At 39.8% G+C, this 16415-nt stretch overlaps 1 protein-coding gene across 1 annotated transcript in view; it reads right to left on the reverse strand.

Annotated features, from left to right (window-relative positions):
• ttc7a (tetratricopeptide repeat domain 7A) overlaps window positions 1-16415 on the reverse strand; it is a 64758-nt gene that overhangs the window by 19639 nt on the left and 28704 nt on the right. Inside the window, exons 12-18 of the mRNA XM_072676857.1 lie at window positions 15616-15733; window positions 14936-14993; window positions 14756-14828; window positions 13295-13455; window positions 4477-4593; window positions 4278-4384; window positions 1220-1354 (exon numbers count right to left, since the gene is read on the reverse strand). Coding sequence (XP_072532958.1) covers window positions 1220-1354; window positions 4278-4384; window positions 4477-4593; window positions 13295-13455; window positions 14756-14828; window positions 14936-14993; window positions 15616-15733 — 769 coding nt within the window. The remainder of the gene's footprint in view (window positions 1-1219; window positions 1355-4277; window positions 4385-4476; window positions 4594-13294; window positions 13456-14755; window positions 14829-14935; window positions 14994-15615; window positions 15734-16415) is intronic.

The following is a 16415-nucleotide window of genomic DNA, read 5'->3' on the forward strand; positions in this document are numbered from 1 at the left end:
CCACTAAACAGCTCTACTTAGGGATCATTTAATCCCTTAAATTTATATTTGTATAAATGTATATATTTTTCTATATTTTCTAATTTCTACATTTTCTCAAATCTCAAAATAGAAAAAAGGAAAGGAGCCCAACAGGGGTATTTCTAAATTTGTTGTACTGGGGCACACAATTAATTTAGAGGGGCATATCTGTACCCCTCTGCTTGCCTAATAATTTTGCTAGTTAATATCAATAATAATAATAATAATAATAATAGTTATTACTGTCAAACATGCATGAAATATTCCCCTTGAACTAGGACTCTAGAACTATATATTGCCCATATCACAATGCTCATTTTGCAAGCTTGTGTTATTAATGCCCCTTTTACTAGCCAGCATAAATAAAGCCTATGTTAATATAACTGATGCCTTTTTGTTAATAAATGCCTTTGCTATTTGTGGTAGATTATACAGTTAGAAGTGGCTATAACCAAAACATCTAGCTATACGCTATCATTACCTTGTCTGTTCCGTAGCTGACTTTCTTTTAAGGATTTACAAATGACCATTACTCTGGAAAACAGAATGAACTGGCTCTGACTGAGCTGAGGTATTATATGAAATTATGGCAAAAATTGCATGACGTGTCCTTTAGTTCTGCTCAGCAATTCAGGATAGAATTGACTTTTTACCTTCGTGATTTTAGTGGGGCACAGCAACATTTTACTGGGACACGTGCCCCAGTAAATTGGGTCTAATGACACCCCTGGGGCCCGAAGCAAAGTACTTAGTTAGACCCCCCTCTGCAAGTATCCCAGCTTGTAAATGCTTCTGTAGCCAGCAAATAGTTTCAATAGTTCTCTGCTGGTTTTCGCCCATTCATGCCAGCAAAAGCCTTCTAGAACTGTAAGATTCTTGAGCCCACTGTGGATTTTGAGGTTTGTTTAGGATCTGTATCCTGCTGTAGAAGACATCCTCTTTCCTCTTTGTTGAATCCATTCTGCCCTCTAGCAGTGAAATGTTCCCTGTGTCACTGCAAAACAAGCCCAGGTGTCGCAAAAAACAAAAAGGTGTTGCACAGTAGAAGGGTGCACCACCAGTCCAGAGCCTGCTAAATCTTCCTGAAGGTCTACTGAAGTTTTACATTGGCATGTTTCTGAACAAGCCCTAACAAGCTAATTAACTTCTGTGACAGTTTAAAGATCTCGGAGTGCCCAAAGAGTCCTCATTTCTTTACCTGCCTGCAGCCAGATGCGCTCCAGGGTGGTCCAGATGTATGCAGGGCCCTGCCTGTGGGTGGAGCTTATGGCAGACACCTCAGACATGGCCTGCTCCAATCGAGAGACAGCGAGCGATGCAGCGCTCTGAGAACCTGAGACAAGGCAACATTTTACAAACACATATTGTACACTCGCACTTAATCACATACGGAGGAGGCATCCAGTTCCGGTATTTGAGAGCCACACTTCAGCATAGTTTGATGATTTCCCTGTTTAAACATACCTATTAAACCTGCTAACAAGTCCCTGATATTTTATGAAAATTTAGTAACTGATACCCATTTTAAAGACGTAAACATACCAAAACCCAGCAATATTGGCCAACAGAATGTAAGTTTGTATGATTAGAGGCTCTAGTTGTCAACAGCATAAATATTGTAGTTCTTCATTTAAAATGAAAAGCTTCTTTAGTTCTTCAGTCTAGGGCCATCCCAACTCAACTCTGTTAATATGGTTCTCTAAGTACAAGGAAAGAGTTCACTACTGCTATAAGTCAAAGAAACCTTGTTCAGTACTATACAGAACTCCTTGTAGTAGAGTAGTGTAGACGAGGCTGACCTTGCAAAAATATTACATTATACTTTGCTATGTGATACTGTCATATTGCCCAGCCATACACACAAAAATAAAGGTGCTTCAAAGGTTTTTTGAGCGATACAGTGGAAGAACCACTTTTGCTTCCACGAGGAACCATGTTTGGAAAAGAGTGTGGGTGTGAAGAACCTTCCTATGGTTTTGAAGTTTTGAAGCACCTCTATTTGAGTATTTACTGTAGCACTGAAGATGGAGCATTCCTGAAACCTGGAGCTTTTCAGAAAGTGTTTTTGTTAGTTTATGTTCAGGCTATTATGCAGGAACATTATATAAATACAAATAGCAACTTTACAGGAGGTGAAAAATCAATGGAAGTCAATGTAAAAAGATTTCATTGGTCTATTAATCATGAAATTTGATGTTCAGTGTAAACTACGAGCGTCAATTTATGTCAAACAATAGTTTTTGCATGAAAGCGACGATTTGCCATTTAACCACTAGGAAACCAGTGAACCCTCTTAAGATGGACAATGACAAGTAAGAGCTTCATTCCACACTGCAGGTGAAACTGTGACACATAGAAGAAAAGTAACAAATGAACATTGAAACTCAACTCAGAACAGCCTGGAACATAAAATACCCTTTCACACACTTGTTAAGGTGCCTAATTGAAGACAACATTTACGGTATTCTGCAAATGCGAGACACACAGGCATTGCAACAAATTACAGCTAGGAATGCTTTTAGCTTTTAAACGAAATTTGTCACTGTGAGGCCTGTTGCCTGGGAGCGAAAAGGTCAACTCTTCTTTAAACACTACTGCAGAAGTGAAGCAGTCTGGTGTATGTGTGTGTGTGTGTGTCTGTGTGCTTGTGCAGGGCTTCACAGACTCTGTTGAGATACCGTTCATGTATCAGGAGTTACACGATGTGTCCAAATGTTTGTAGACACTTGTCATTTCTAAATTCCATCTAAAAACCAAGGGTCAACTAATAGGGAGTTTGTTCCACTTTTGCTGCAGTAACAGCCTCTAGTTACACTAGATGTTGGAGCACTGCTGTAAGAATTCAAGGGTATTTAGCCACAAGATCAAAAATGAGGCAAGGTGACGATCATTGGTGAGGTCAGTTAGATGTAAGATGATTCATTCTAGATGACAGATGGCACTCAAAGGTATTGGATGGCGCTCCATCTGTCTGGATAACGCAAGTCTATACTGCTCCACAGATGCTCTTACACAACTCTTACCACAACACCGAACAATTTTGGGGTTGTGAAGGTTTCCTTAATGTTATGACTTTAAGTTCTTAGAAAGTTCTGTCACACGTCCTGGATATTTCTTAAAGGTTTTCATTTAATGTTGTTGTTTTGTTTTTTTTTGTCAGGCCCTTGTTGCCAGGGAATCTCGGGACTCCGCCCACAGTTCCAAATAAGGACTTCCTCCTCATTGCTCACCATTCACGACACCTGGGACAGAGGTTTCTTAAACCCAGTCCACAACTGGTAGGTGCCGTGAATTAACGCTGTCGCAACCACAGTGTTCAGTGAGTTCCATGGTCTGCTCTAAGAAAACTGTCAGGTTTGCTTGCTCTCTGGCTTGCCTTGTTTCTCTTTGCCTCGTTCCTTGTTTCCCCTCTTGTTACTTTGTTGGTTTTGTTGTCAGTTTTCATGTTTTCAGGCTTACTTTCCTGGAACCTTTTAAAAATGTTAGAACGGTAGAACATTGGGTGTGGTGATCTCAGGCTCATTAGACTGTAGTCTTTTGGATGTTGGAGCATTGCTGTGAGGTGTTGTTTCTGTTTAGCCACGAGAGTATTAGTGAGGTCTGATACTAACCATAAGTCAGGTAGACTTATGAGGTAAGGTCAGGTAGATGCTGGATGATTAGGTCTAGATTACAAACTCTAACTCAAAGGTCTTGGATGCTGCGCTATCAGATAATTCAGTTCAGATAATGCAGTTCCACTGTTGGGGATCTTTTGACAACATTAGCCTTTTAAAGCCACTCCCACATTGGGTATGGTGACCATTAGACCTATTTACACATGGCTCTGATAATTTAATTTGATCATTCCATTTGATTAGCAATTTGTGGCAGTAAAAAATAAAAAAAATTTTTTACCACTTCAGCACATGCTGCTGTAATAAGACAGCAGCATGCAAACACTAAAACACTATGAAATCATAATTATATAATAATATAATAATTGTGATTGCAGATATTGATACATTTGCTTAACCTTTAAACTGACCGCTTCTATCAGTTAAGAGACATATCGGTCAGGCCCTACTGGTAAGTAACTGCCAAGCTGAATTGCATGTGTTTGAGCAGGGAAATCACCACACTGCGCCACATGCTCAGAGCTGGACACCCCTGAGATACACAACAAAAAGAGGTTGTTTCAGTTCATAGATTTACATAGAGCCATGAACACTGACTCAGATATACACACACACACATACACACACACTAATACAGACCATTTTCCGCCTCCTGGAAGTCCGGCAGTGTGAGGTGTAAGCCGCTGGACTTTCTGCTTAGTGGGCTTGGCTCAGGGAGAGGGATACTGCTACTGTCATCAGGTTCACTGCAACAACAAATTCCTCTTTAGACCAGGCCGTCTGTTCACCTGGCAACCACAGACATACACTTACCCGCACACACACATGCATATTTTACCTGGGCCGGGCGAAGTCGTAGCGGCTCTGCCACAACTGTAGCATGTCTTCACACGTCTGAAGAGCCACGACGGGTCCAAAAAGAGCCTCCTCCAGTTTCACTTTAGTAAAGAGTAGGCTGTAATACACACACACACACACAAACACACACTCATCATTTTAACAAATAAAAAGCAGTGACAAGACAACAGTACACATAAGACTAGCGAGTCATATTTTTGCTATATTCCATAAAAAAAAAACCTGTGCAGTGGCATTTTTCTGAGCTGAAGCCCTTAGCAGTGCTAATACGTGTAGATGAGAGTTGTGTGTGTATGTGCGTGTTTGTGTGTGATGCTGACAGCCTGCACCCACGGCCATGCAATGCTGCGGCAGCCAGGGGACACACTCCCGCTGAAGCATGCCTCCTTAGCAGCTCATGAGTGGGTGGATGGGGTCGTACATGCGGAAGGGCGTATGTGTGTAAGTGTGTGTGTGTGTGTGTGTGTGTGTGTGTGTGTGTGTGTGTGTGTGTGTATGTGTGTGGTATGAGGGCACTGAAGCACTGAATTGTTTGACAGAAGTATGTGAAGTGCAGAGGATGGACAGTATGTCTGACAGAATGTCTTAAGAGGGATCCTGATGCATTAAAAACACTGCTTGTGCTTAAGGGATAATATACAGACAAGATAAGGATAATAAACATACAGTGCTTTCCATAATGTTTGGGACCCATTCGTTCTTGATGTTCCTCTTACAACACATTTTTACACACTCCCCCTCATTTCAGGGCACCAGAATGTTTGGGACCTAGCAATGATGAATGATGCTTAGTACTTTTTTGAATATCTTTTACATGAAATGGCCGTTTGAAGTCTGTGATTCATAGACAACACCAGGTGCTGAGTATCTTCTCTGGTGATGCTTCACAAAGCCTCTAATGCAGTCATCTTCAGCTCTTGTGTGTTTCTGGGCCTTGTTCCGTTATTCTCTTCAGAAATTCTCAGTTTTAATCGATTGACTGGGAAGAATGTTTCATTCATTTTCTTCAGAAAACAAAACAAACATCTGTATAGCCTTAGGAGTTAGTTTAAGATCATTATCTTGCTGCAGAATGAAGCACCGCCCAATGAGTTAGGAGGAAGTTACTGGAACTTGAGCAGATAAGATGTTCCTCTATACCTCAGAATTCACTGTGCTACTGCCTTCAGCAGTTACACCATCAATAAGGATAAGTGCACCAGTACCAGTGGCAAAGGATAACACCCCCAGCACCATGTTTCACAGATGAGGTGGTATGCTTTGGATCGTGGCCAGTCTACACTTTGCTCTTGCCATCACTCTGATAAAGGTTCTTCTTGGCCTAAACTGTCCACAAGTTCTCAAGAGTTCTGCAGCTCCTTCAGGTACTTTACACACTGTAATCTGGCCATTCTGTTTAGTGGCTTGCATCTTGCAGTGAAGCTTCTGTGCTTCTGTTCATGAAGTCTATTGAGGATAGCAGTCTCTGACAAATACACACCCATCTCCTGAAGATAGAAGGACAGATAACTGAGGATTCTTCTTCCTTCAGCAGTGGAGGCCTTCCTTGGCCTGCCAGTCCCTTTGTGATTAATGCGATCACCAGTGGTTCTTTCTTCTTAATGATATTCCACACCATTGATCCCAAACAACTGCTGACTTCAAAGGTGTTTGAAAGTCCCAAATATTACAGTGCCACTAAGTTACCCTTAAAGTAATGTCTGAAATGTGCACTTTCATCACGTCTGATTGGTTAAACTGTGGAGAGAGCGGCATATCAAAGAAAAATGTGTCGTTGTCCCAAACATCATGGAGGCTATTGTTTTTTCACCCCCAAAACTCAAGAAGCAAGTAAAGCCCCTGCAATCCTTGCACTGAGCTTGAGAAATGCCATGCAAGTGAAATTGTTAGAACAGTCTGAAAACAGAGTGCAAACAGATGGGATGTAAAGCAGCAGGGTTGCTACAGAACCCAGACACACCGCATTGTTTTCCACATGGAAAATAGTAGACATTTGACTGCTCAGTTATTTCCTGGCTAGCGATACATTGTTATATCATTTCAGGCCCAACAGAGCTTCTATACCTGATTCTAGACGTAAAACTTGAAATCTGTTTTCGCTGTCAGAATCAGAATAACTTGATCAAATATAGCTAATATTCTGAGTTTGTGAGCAACTGTTTCACAAACAATCTGGCAGATAACAGAATCAGGCTCAGGGGGAAGGATACTGAAGAGCTAAGCTGTGGATGATCAAAGAAAGGCCAAGTTCTAGTTGTAAAACTGCTTGTAGACTATGGAGAAAACGTTGTACAGACAGATAAGATGAGGTTCAACCTGTGCCAGACTGATGGAATAAAGATAAACACCTATGACCCAATCCTCTTGAATTCTGGACAATTCGCTGAAACACATTCCTAAAGCAACTATGTTTTTTTTTCAAGGCCAAAACAGTGGAATTTCTTTGACTGGATTTCAAAGACGAAAGCAAAAATAAAACCCAGAACTGTGGGTTTGAAATGAAACTGAAGATCCTTTGTAACTTGTAACCTTTTCCAGAATGGAAAAATTCCCAGTCTTGCATTTAACAGATGTTGCTCAATAAAACAAACGTATTACTAAAAAATTATGATTCTCTTTTAATCACCCTCATGTTTCACAATTTTACACAGAAAAATGTCATAGCCTGTGTGTGTGTGAACACATACTACTCAATATCAACACTGCTGAGTGTAATAACTTTATATTAGGTGTAGATGAAGCTTATTTCTAATTTAGTTAATTATAGCCAATTTATGATGTTATGTTTAGGTTGGAGCGCAAGAACAGAACATACAGTATTGTGAAGAATTAAGGCACTCGAGAACAAGGGAGGTAAAACAGAACAGTAGGCATTGATCTTTCAACCAAAAACAAATAAGATTAGAATAAACAGAAATAAACTGCAGTGTCGGGGCATTAGCATATACCACCAAGGACTATCTAGTGAAATCAATGAAATGTAATAAAAAGTGAATGGTGAGCTGCTGGTGGAATTGAACCAAACAATAATTACAGGAATAACTTCAATGAAAACATGATATTCTGACTTGCTGTGTTTATGTTTACGTTTATTTGTTTTAATGCTTTATCACATTTCCACAAGCAAAAGAGATAAAGAGCTTTAACAAAATGTCATATAAATACTTTTTAAAAAGCTGCCATTCTGCACTTTACTATTACTATACTGTTTTTTTAGTCACTGTAATGTTTAAAATCAGGCACACTGAGTACAGAGCCAAACCAGCACAAGCTCTGGTACTGTCTAATTACGAACAGGCTGCAGTGCGTGCATATTAAAGTCAACATAGTTTAATATTTTAGTCCATTTTCTTTTCTCTAGAAAGCGAAAGTGATCCTTCATACAAAACCTGAGCTGCTTGTCATGGTGTGAGTGGCTGAACAAAGTGTCACAGAAGCCATGTGATATGAGCTACATGATATGATAAATGTGGACTGCAGTGCCTCTTCAGTTTACCGGGGGGTCACATCGCTATTTTGGCAAGAAAGAAAGAAAGTACAATATGGACAGAATATAAAGAAAGAAAGAAAGAAAGAAAGGACAATGTGGACAGAATAGATAGAAAGAAAGAAAGAAAAAAAGAAAGAAAGAAAGAAAGAAAGAAAGGACAATGTGGACAGAATAGATAGAAAGAAAGAAATAAATAAAGAAAGAAAGGACAATGTGGATAGAATATAAAGAAAGAAAGAAAGAAAGAAAGGACAATGTGGATAGAATATAAAGAAATAAATAAATAAAGAAAGAAAGGACAATGTGGATAGAATATAAAGAAAGAAAGAAAGAAAGAAAGGACAATGTGGACAGAATAGATAGGAAAAAAAGAAAGAAAGAAAGAAAGAAAGATAGAAAGAAAGAAAGAAAGAAAGGACAATGTGGATAGAATAGATAGAAAGAAATAAATAAAGAAAGAATGAAAGGACAATGTGGACAGAATAAAAAGAAAGAAAGAAAGAAAGAAAGAAAGAAAGAAAGGACAATGTGGACAGAATAAAAAGAAAGAAAGAAAGAAAGAAAGAAAGAAAGAAAGGACAATGTGGACAGAATAAAAAGAAAGAAAGAAAGGACAATGTGGACAGAATAAAAAGAAAGAAAGAAAGAAAGAAAGAAAGAAAGGACAATGTGGACAGAATAGATAGAAAGAAAGAAAGAAAGAAAGAAAGAAAGAAAGAAAGAAAGGACAATGTGGACAGAATAAAAAGAAAGAAAGAAAGAAAGAAAGAAAGAAAGAAAGAAAGGACAATGTGGACAGAATAGATAGAAAGAAAGAAAGTAAGAAAGAAAAAAAGAAAGAAAGAAAGAAAGAAAGGACAATGTGGACAGAATAAAAAGAAAGAAAGAAAGGACAATGTGGATAGAATAAAAAGAAAGAAAGAAAGAAAGGACAATGTGGACAGAATAAAAAGAAAGAAAGAAAGAAAGGACAATGTGGATAGAATAAAAAGAAAGAAAGAAAGAAAGAAAGAAAGGACAATGTGGATAGAATATAAAGAAAGAAAGAAAGAAAGAAAGAAAGAAAGAAAGAGAGAAAGGAAAATGTGGACAGAATATAAAAAGGAAAGATGTCTTCCTTTTTCTGTCTTTCTTTTTTTTAATAGAAAATGAGGAAACAGAACACATAGACAGACAGAAAGAAGGAAAGAAAGAGAAAAGAAATGGTGTCAGCTACAAACATGTCACTATTTTGGAAAACCCTCTGTCAGACACAGACACACCCACACAACCTCACTCACACACACAGACAAAGTGCCCAGCAAAACTCCTTATATGGATGCACATGTACAGTACATATACAGTGTGTGTGTGTGTGTACATTTAAACACAATATTCCTCTGTAGAGATCTGACCTTAGTCATATTGGGCCTTATTATTTCCTGTGTCTTTGTGCCACTCTCTCTCTCTCTCTCTCTCTCTCTCTCTCTCTCTCTCTCTCTCTCTGTCTGTACACTCTCTCGCTCTCTTTCTGTACACTGTCTCTTTCTCTGCTTCTGTACCCTCTCTCTCTTTCTCTCCCTCTTTACACTCTTTCTCTCCCTCTTTTCTCTCTCTCTCTCTCTCTCTCTCTCTCTCTCTCTCTCTTTCTTCCTTTTTCTCCATCTCTCTCTATAACCCCAGAGAACAACACTGACCCCACATGGCTAAAATGTGAAGAACGTCAGAGACGTTGTTAAACACGCGAACACACACTCGTATCAGGTTTAAAGGTGAGGCCTAATCCTGCACGGTCTGCTGAAAGTGTTTGTGTCTCATGACACCATGGAAACCAACACTGTGACGGTCCACTGATGAATCACTGTCACACACTCACACTCAAACCAATGGAATGCTCCAGTTTCCACCCGTCAGACCAGACAACAACAGACACAAGCGTTCGGTTGGTGTCTCATACCTGTGTTTGATTGTTGGGAAAACCTAGAACGTTCTCCCCTCATTCACTCCAGTTCTCTGTCTGCACATTATAGGAACAGCAGCAAACATCAGAACGTTTGGGTTTGTCCTTGTTTGTCCGGTTGGTGTACTCTGGTCTGTAAAAGGCGTTCTACTGTTCTAGAGTTAGTCATCACACGTCCACAACGTGCATACTTGCTCTCCACCTGCTTGCAACCAGCAAGACGGCAATGCCCTGAAAGAACGGTTAGAGCAGCATTATTCAGGAATGCCATAAGCGTTGTCCTTCCCACTTGACCAAAGTTACATAGTGCAGTTAGCAGCATGGCGAGCCCGGAGTAGCAGCGATAGGAGCGCTATCTAAAGCTGTTTATTAACCCTCAGGACTCTACAAAAGAGCCAGGGCCTCACATTCTATGTTCCCCAATGTTTCTATTTCAATAATGCAGTACAGCAATACAGTTCAAACTTTTCCTGAAGCTGTAGTGCCTGCAATTCCCATTGCATCATTTCCAGATCACATGTGACTGTGTGAATTCACTGTGTAAATGTGAACATTTAGAGTTACAAGGCCAATGAAGACGGGCCCAGATACTGGTCTCTGCCTCTCGCTGTGTCTAACTGATGGATTTGTGCGTCCGTCTTTGTTTTGTGTGAAACTGACCAATGGACACTAAGAAAAACGTCTTCTGCCTCTTGCTGTTTATATACTATTGTATACCAATCTGGTAAACCCATTTCAAGCTTGAAAATTCATTTATAAGAGTAAATGTATGTTCACTGAAGAATTGCTCAAATCTGCACGGTTTAGGGTCAGATTTTCTCTTCACACAGTTCTCTAGGTCCTATGGGGTCTCTTTAAGTGGGAAAGATGAGCTGTTTCACACTGGCACATGGGTGAGAAAGACGTCTGAGGCTGGCAACCTGAGATCCTCCCAAGACTTTTGCTTTGGACGGCTACTTTATTGGCCCCTCATTTGAATGCAGATCTGAGCGTATTGACCTGGCTTGCGCTTTCTGGCCAAGTAGGCCACTCTCTACGCTGATGAAATCCCTCTTCCCTGCAACACACGGTAAAACACTTTAGCTAACACATAACCTACTTCCATGTCACTGCACACACACACACACACACACACAGACAAATCAGGATGTCGCACCTTAAACTAGGCTAGCAATCCCCCCAGACTAGAGCCAGGTTGTTGGTATAGCTAGGCAGGATAGGCTTCTGAGCAATATAGTTGAAAAGTTTTTGGAATCACTTGATTAATGTTTTCAATTACATAAAAGCATATAGTGTTTTTGGAGATGCTAAGGGTGTAATGATGTCAATACTGTAGCAAAAAGTGCCTAAAAATGTAAGCAACTGTATACTGAAAACGATATAGCTGTTAAGCCTTGCTGTCTTTTCAGACAGTCTTCTATTTGCTGTATTTCATGGAAACCACTGTTAATTATTAAAACTGGTCATAAATATAGGCTTCTGCACTCACTCCTTTATGGAGCAGAGATGTGCAAATGCATACTTAGTCCCTCTAAAAACAAGCTGTGGAGAAGAACCACCAATAAAATAGGACTCTCTGTATTAGATAAACATGAAGCTATTGGCATCATACCGAATGCCAGGGTATGATGGGCTGGAGTGGGGAGTGGAAGTGTGGAGCAGTGGAAATGTGCTCTCTGGAGTCCAAAATCTAGTATAAAGACATAGAGCTGGTGCCTACCCGGAATCATTGAACACAAGCTAGGAAAATGGCACCCCTGGACCATTCTATCATAGGGTTCTATCACACATACACACACACACACTCATTCCAGACTAGAGGGAAACTCTAGAGCATGGCCAATTCACCTACCATTTGTGTTTTTGGGTTGTGGGAGGAAACCGGAATACCCAGAGGAAACCTGTGGAGACACTGGGAGCACCCGCTTGAGCCCCTAAAGCTGTGCAACACATCCACACTACCTGCCACTGTCCAGTCCAAAACTGTGGATAGTTACAATGACATAATTTACCAGTCTAATTACTAATGATTTAATCCAATCTATAATTATTAGATATTTTTTTATGAAATACCGAGTAAAATACCATTCAAAAACACCACTTGTTGACTATTTGTTAATATTGTGTGTGTGTGTGTGTGTGTGTGTGTATATATATATATATATATATATATATATATATATCGTATAAGTATTTTCGTTACTATAGAATAACAAAAAAAAGTAATAATATTAGTAATATTAATAATACTAGTAAATCCAGTTGTTTGAATGATGGTGTATTTACAAACTCCCCCCAGTCCAACAGTGAGAGGACTCAGATGCCAGGATTGGCCTTTCTAAATAAGGCCCTGGCTCTCCAATGTTGAGCGGGTGTCTCTGAGCTCAGCCACTACTGCAGCTACACACAGCAGTTATACTTATCCTCCCAGACACACACACACACACACACACAAACACTTGCAGAGTCAAGAGATTACAGCACTACACAGGCCATGCTCATGCGCATTGTAAGACTGTAGCTGATGGGTCGCTCAAAGACGTACACAAGAAGATGTTTCATGGACATGCTCACCGTGGTTTTTAGAGTGTGCAGGGTGCTTCATTTGCCATAAAAGGTGAAGGGAGTTTGTGTTGTCATGCAGCAGCCATTCATCTAAACAAACTTGTTTCACCGCTTTAACTGTAAGCCATAAAAAGTGGAACCAGAAATTCTTGTGGCGAATACAAGATTTGAGATCTCTGTGTGATGTTGTCACAGTGACATTTTACAGTGAACAAGACGAGTGCATATTCAGATGAGAACCAGTTCTGTATGTATGTCATGTATGTGGACCCACGCATGAACATACTTATTTTACCCTTTCAGTATGGGATCAAACGTATGTCTCATATGGCATGTATTATATATAGAGACCATGTCCCAACAATCAGCAGCCATGGGCTCCTCTGCAGCTGCCTAGCACTCCAATAATTGCCAATTGATGTACACAAGGCAGGAGAAGGCTAGAAGAAGATAGCACAGACTTTTTGAGGTAGATGGTTGGTTCCTCAGTTCGTAATGTAATTAAGAAATGTCAGGATAACAGGAACAGTGGAGGTCAAACTGAGGTCTTGACTGTAAAAGGCCTTCAGGAAGATTTAGCAGACTGGTGCAGGTGGTGCACTATTCTACTGTGCAGTAACACCTGCACAAACATCATCTTTATGAAACTAGAGTCATCTAAACAAGTCCTATGGATGAATAAGGGTAAAATAAAAGTTGTTGTTATTATTGTAAGAAGTGTAATATTGCTTTTAATATATTAAACAAAAGAGTATTTTTTAATTGTAAGGGGTTCCACACAAGTGAATGCTCTCACACACATACTTGAAGTTGTCCGGGTACTGGTTAAGGGCGACTATGAGGGTGTCAAGGGCGTGCTGGTGGTGTTTCTGGGCGCTAAGTAGGAGAGCCAGCAGGTGCAAGGAGTGCAGATCATCACTGTGCAGACTCAGAGCCAACTGCAGAGGCTCCATTGCTGCTGACACCTTCCAAAAAGAGAGAGTGGGAGAGAGAGAAAGAGAGAGAGGGGAGGGGAGATTTACAATCAAAACAGTATCAGTGTCAGTTCAGTCCTCACCACACAAAAGTTCAGTCCTCCTACATAAAAAACAAACCTGAGAGAGTGTAGGAAAGCAGTTTAGAAATGAAAGGGCCTGTAAATGTCAGAACTAGGGGAGGGCGAACAATTTTGATTCTTAGCTGCATGCCGATGTGGACGTGGGTGATTCTGAATCGATGCACACATGTTAAAAATCAGCTTTCTAAATATTAATTGATAACATAATGTTGATACAAAAGTACACAAAAAACAGAACTCTTTATTGAACACTTCTATGAAGCTGAAGGAAAAAAAGGACCTGGTCAAACTAAATGAAAACAGTTTAGAAGCACGACAAATATGAGCAACCATATTATGTTTCCACTGAAAATCCTTGCCAATTAAAGTTGCAATAGTAGGGATGTCTTAAGGGTAGTAGGAAGGGATCAGGGCCAATCCAGCATGTTTTAATGGATTGGGTATCGGCTATTTTAATTCCAATCCAGTTCTAATTCTTTGATTTGTCCTCAAGGCACCATCAACAGACATTATTCCCAGAAACCATATTACATTTCTGTATTTGTTAATTAATGTTGCAATAGTAAGATATAATAATGTAAATAAATAATAATAATAATAATAATAATAATAATAATAAATTAAATAAATAATTTAAAATAATAAAAGATATTTTAAAGTAAATTAATTATGGATCATTACAAATACTCTGCTGTACAAGTACCAAGTACAAGAAATCCTGTACACAAAAAATATGCATCAAGATTGATAATTTTTTTTTAATCACATTACAGCCTTATGAATTATAATCAAATCACTTAAGGTGCTTTAAGGAACCTTCAAGGAACTTTTTTATTTAAAAATCTTTTCTCAAAGGTTCCTCAAAGCACCATATAAGAGTTTCCTCCATGGTTTCAAACTGAAGAAGCTTCAAAAGTTCCTCAAGGACCTTATACTTTGAACATTATTTAACAGTATTTAACAGGCATTAATCTTATTAAAAAGCTAATTTTACAGTAACTTGTACTGATTATTATGTAACTATTATATAATTAATATGTCATATATGTAGCTAATACCATGAGGAAAGGACGACCAGGCCTGCTGACACTTTTGGAGTTTAGGGGTATCAAGAAGACATTATTATCATACACTATGGGGCTAGGAAATATTGTAAACGTAGCTGAAACATGCTATTTGATTAAAGGCTGCAGAGCATGTAACCTTACCTGCCGCACCAAGGCAAGCTGAAGAGAGAGATAGAGTGCACTTTGAGAGTCCTGGGGGTCCACTTCATGTGCTCTGAGAGCAAAAGAAAACAAAGAGATAAACGTACGAATATACAAACATATGAGGACATGCAAATGATGACTGATAGAAGGAACATGATAGGAATTCATTAGACCTACTTCTGGAGGGCTTGTAAAGCTCTCCTGTTGAACTCATCACGATCACCTTTCAGTGTGGCTGTAAACACATAGAGCAGCAGCGTGAAAGATAAAGGAGAATGGAAGAGCATGCAGACAAAAGTCCAGGACTGTCTGTGGGTACTAAAGACAAATTAAAGGTGATGCTTTTACTAGAGATGCACCAATCTATCTTTTTCTGTTCCGATACAGATACTGATACATAATGTTTGCGTATCGGTCGATACTTGAGACCAATCCGATACCATTGTTGAATTAATAAACCATAAATCTGACCATCTGCGAGAGACTTAAGGCATCAGGACTGATGTAATCATTACTTTATAAAACAAACTATATCAAATGAGCACAGATGTTAATGAAACCAATTTCTGTTTATTGGTCACTAAAATGAATAACTGTGCTGGACCTCGGCATAATATTGTCTTGGCTCAGGACTTTTATTCTGAAATTCAAAGTCTGTGAGTCTAAAGAGGAGCTAGCAGCTCCTCCCTTCTCGGTTCGCCTTATATGGAAAATGAGCTGTCATTAGCTGGATATGGGCTGTGAAGCCTTGAAGGCGGTGTGAGAATCGGGTTCAGTGAATGGATCAGTCCTTTGGATCGGACTAATCGGGCCAAAATCAGATCCTAGTATCAGATCGGTGCATCCCTAGCTCTTACCATCTGATGCCCGAAGACTACAGCACAGGCCAATCGCCAGGTGGGCCTTGGCTAGAGACTCTTCAGCTCCTTCTTCCAAAGCCACCACACTATTCGCCAGAGCTTCAGCCTCCTCCAGCTATAACACACACATAAAAAATGTCTGGACATACATTTGGGGTCTAACTTACGCCCTGCATATACAATGTACAGTCCAAAACTTCTTCATTGGCTCCAGTCATTGCATGGATTTTCTTTCCACCAGCAGCTCACCTGATTTACCTTAATAAAAGACTGATTAGATAAACTAGAGCTGTGTACAAAACTGTGCCCTATTCACTATATAGTGCACTACTTTGGGGTTTTGCCACTTTGTAGTGGTGCTCGGAAACATAGTGCTGAATTATTTTTTGCCAAAAGTATTTACTCACCCACCCAAATCATTGAATTCAGGTGTTCCAATTAATTCCATGGCCACTGGTGTATAAAACCAAGCACCCAGGCATGCAGACGGCTTCTACAAACATTTGTGAAAGAATGGGTCGCTCTCAGGAGCTCAGTGAATTCCAGCGTGGTACCATGATAGGATGCCACCTGTGCAACAAGACCAGTCGTGAAATTTCCTGGCTGCTAAATATTCCACAGTCAACTGTCAGTGCTATTATAACAACGTAGAATCGATTGGGAACGCAGCCACAAAGTGGTAGGTCACGGGAAATGACAGAGTGGTCGCCAACTTTCTGCAGAGACCTCCAAACTTCATGTGGTCTTCAGATTAGCTCAAGAACAGAGAGTGTAGAGCTAAGCCTTACATCACCAAG

Source organism: Salminus brasiliensis, chromosome 4, assembly GCF_030463535.1.
Source record: "Salminus brasiliensis chromosome 4, fSalBra1.hap2, whole genome shotgun sequence".
NCBI classification, from domain to species: Eukaryota; Metazoa; Chordata; class Actinopteri; order Characiformes; family Bryconidae; genus Salminus; species Salminus brasiliensis.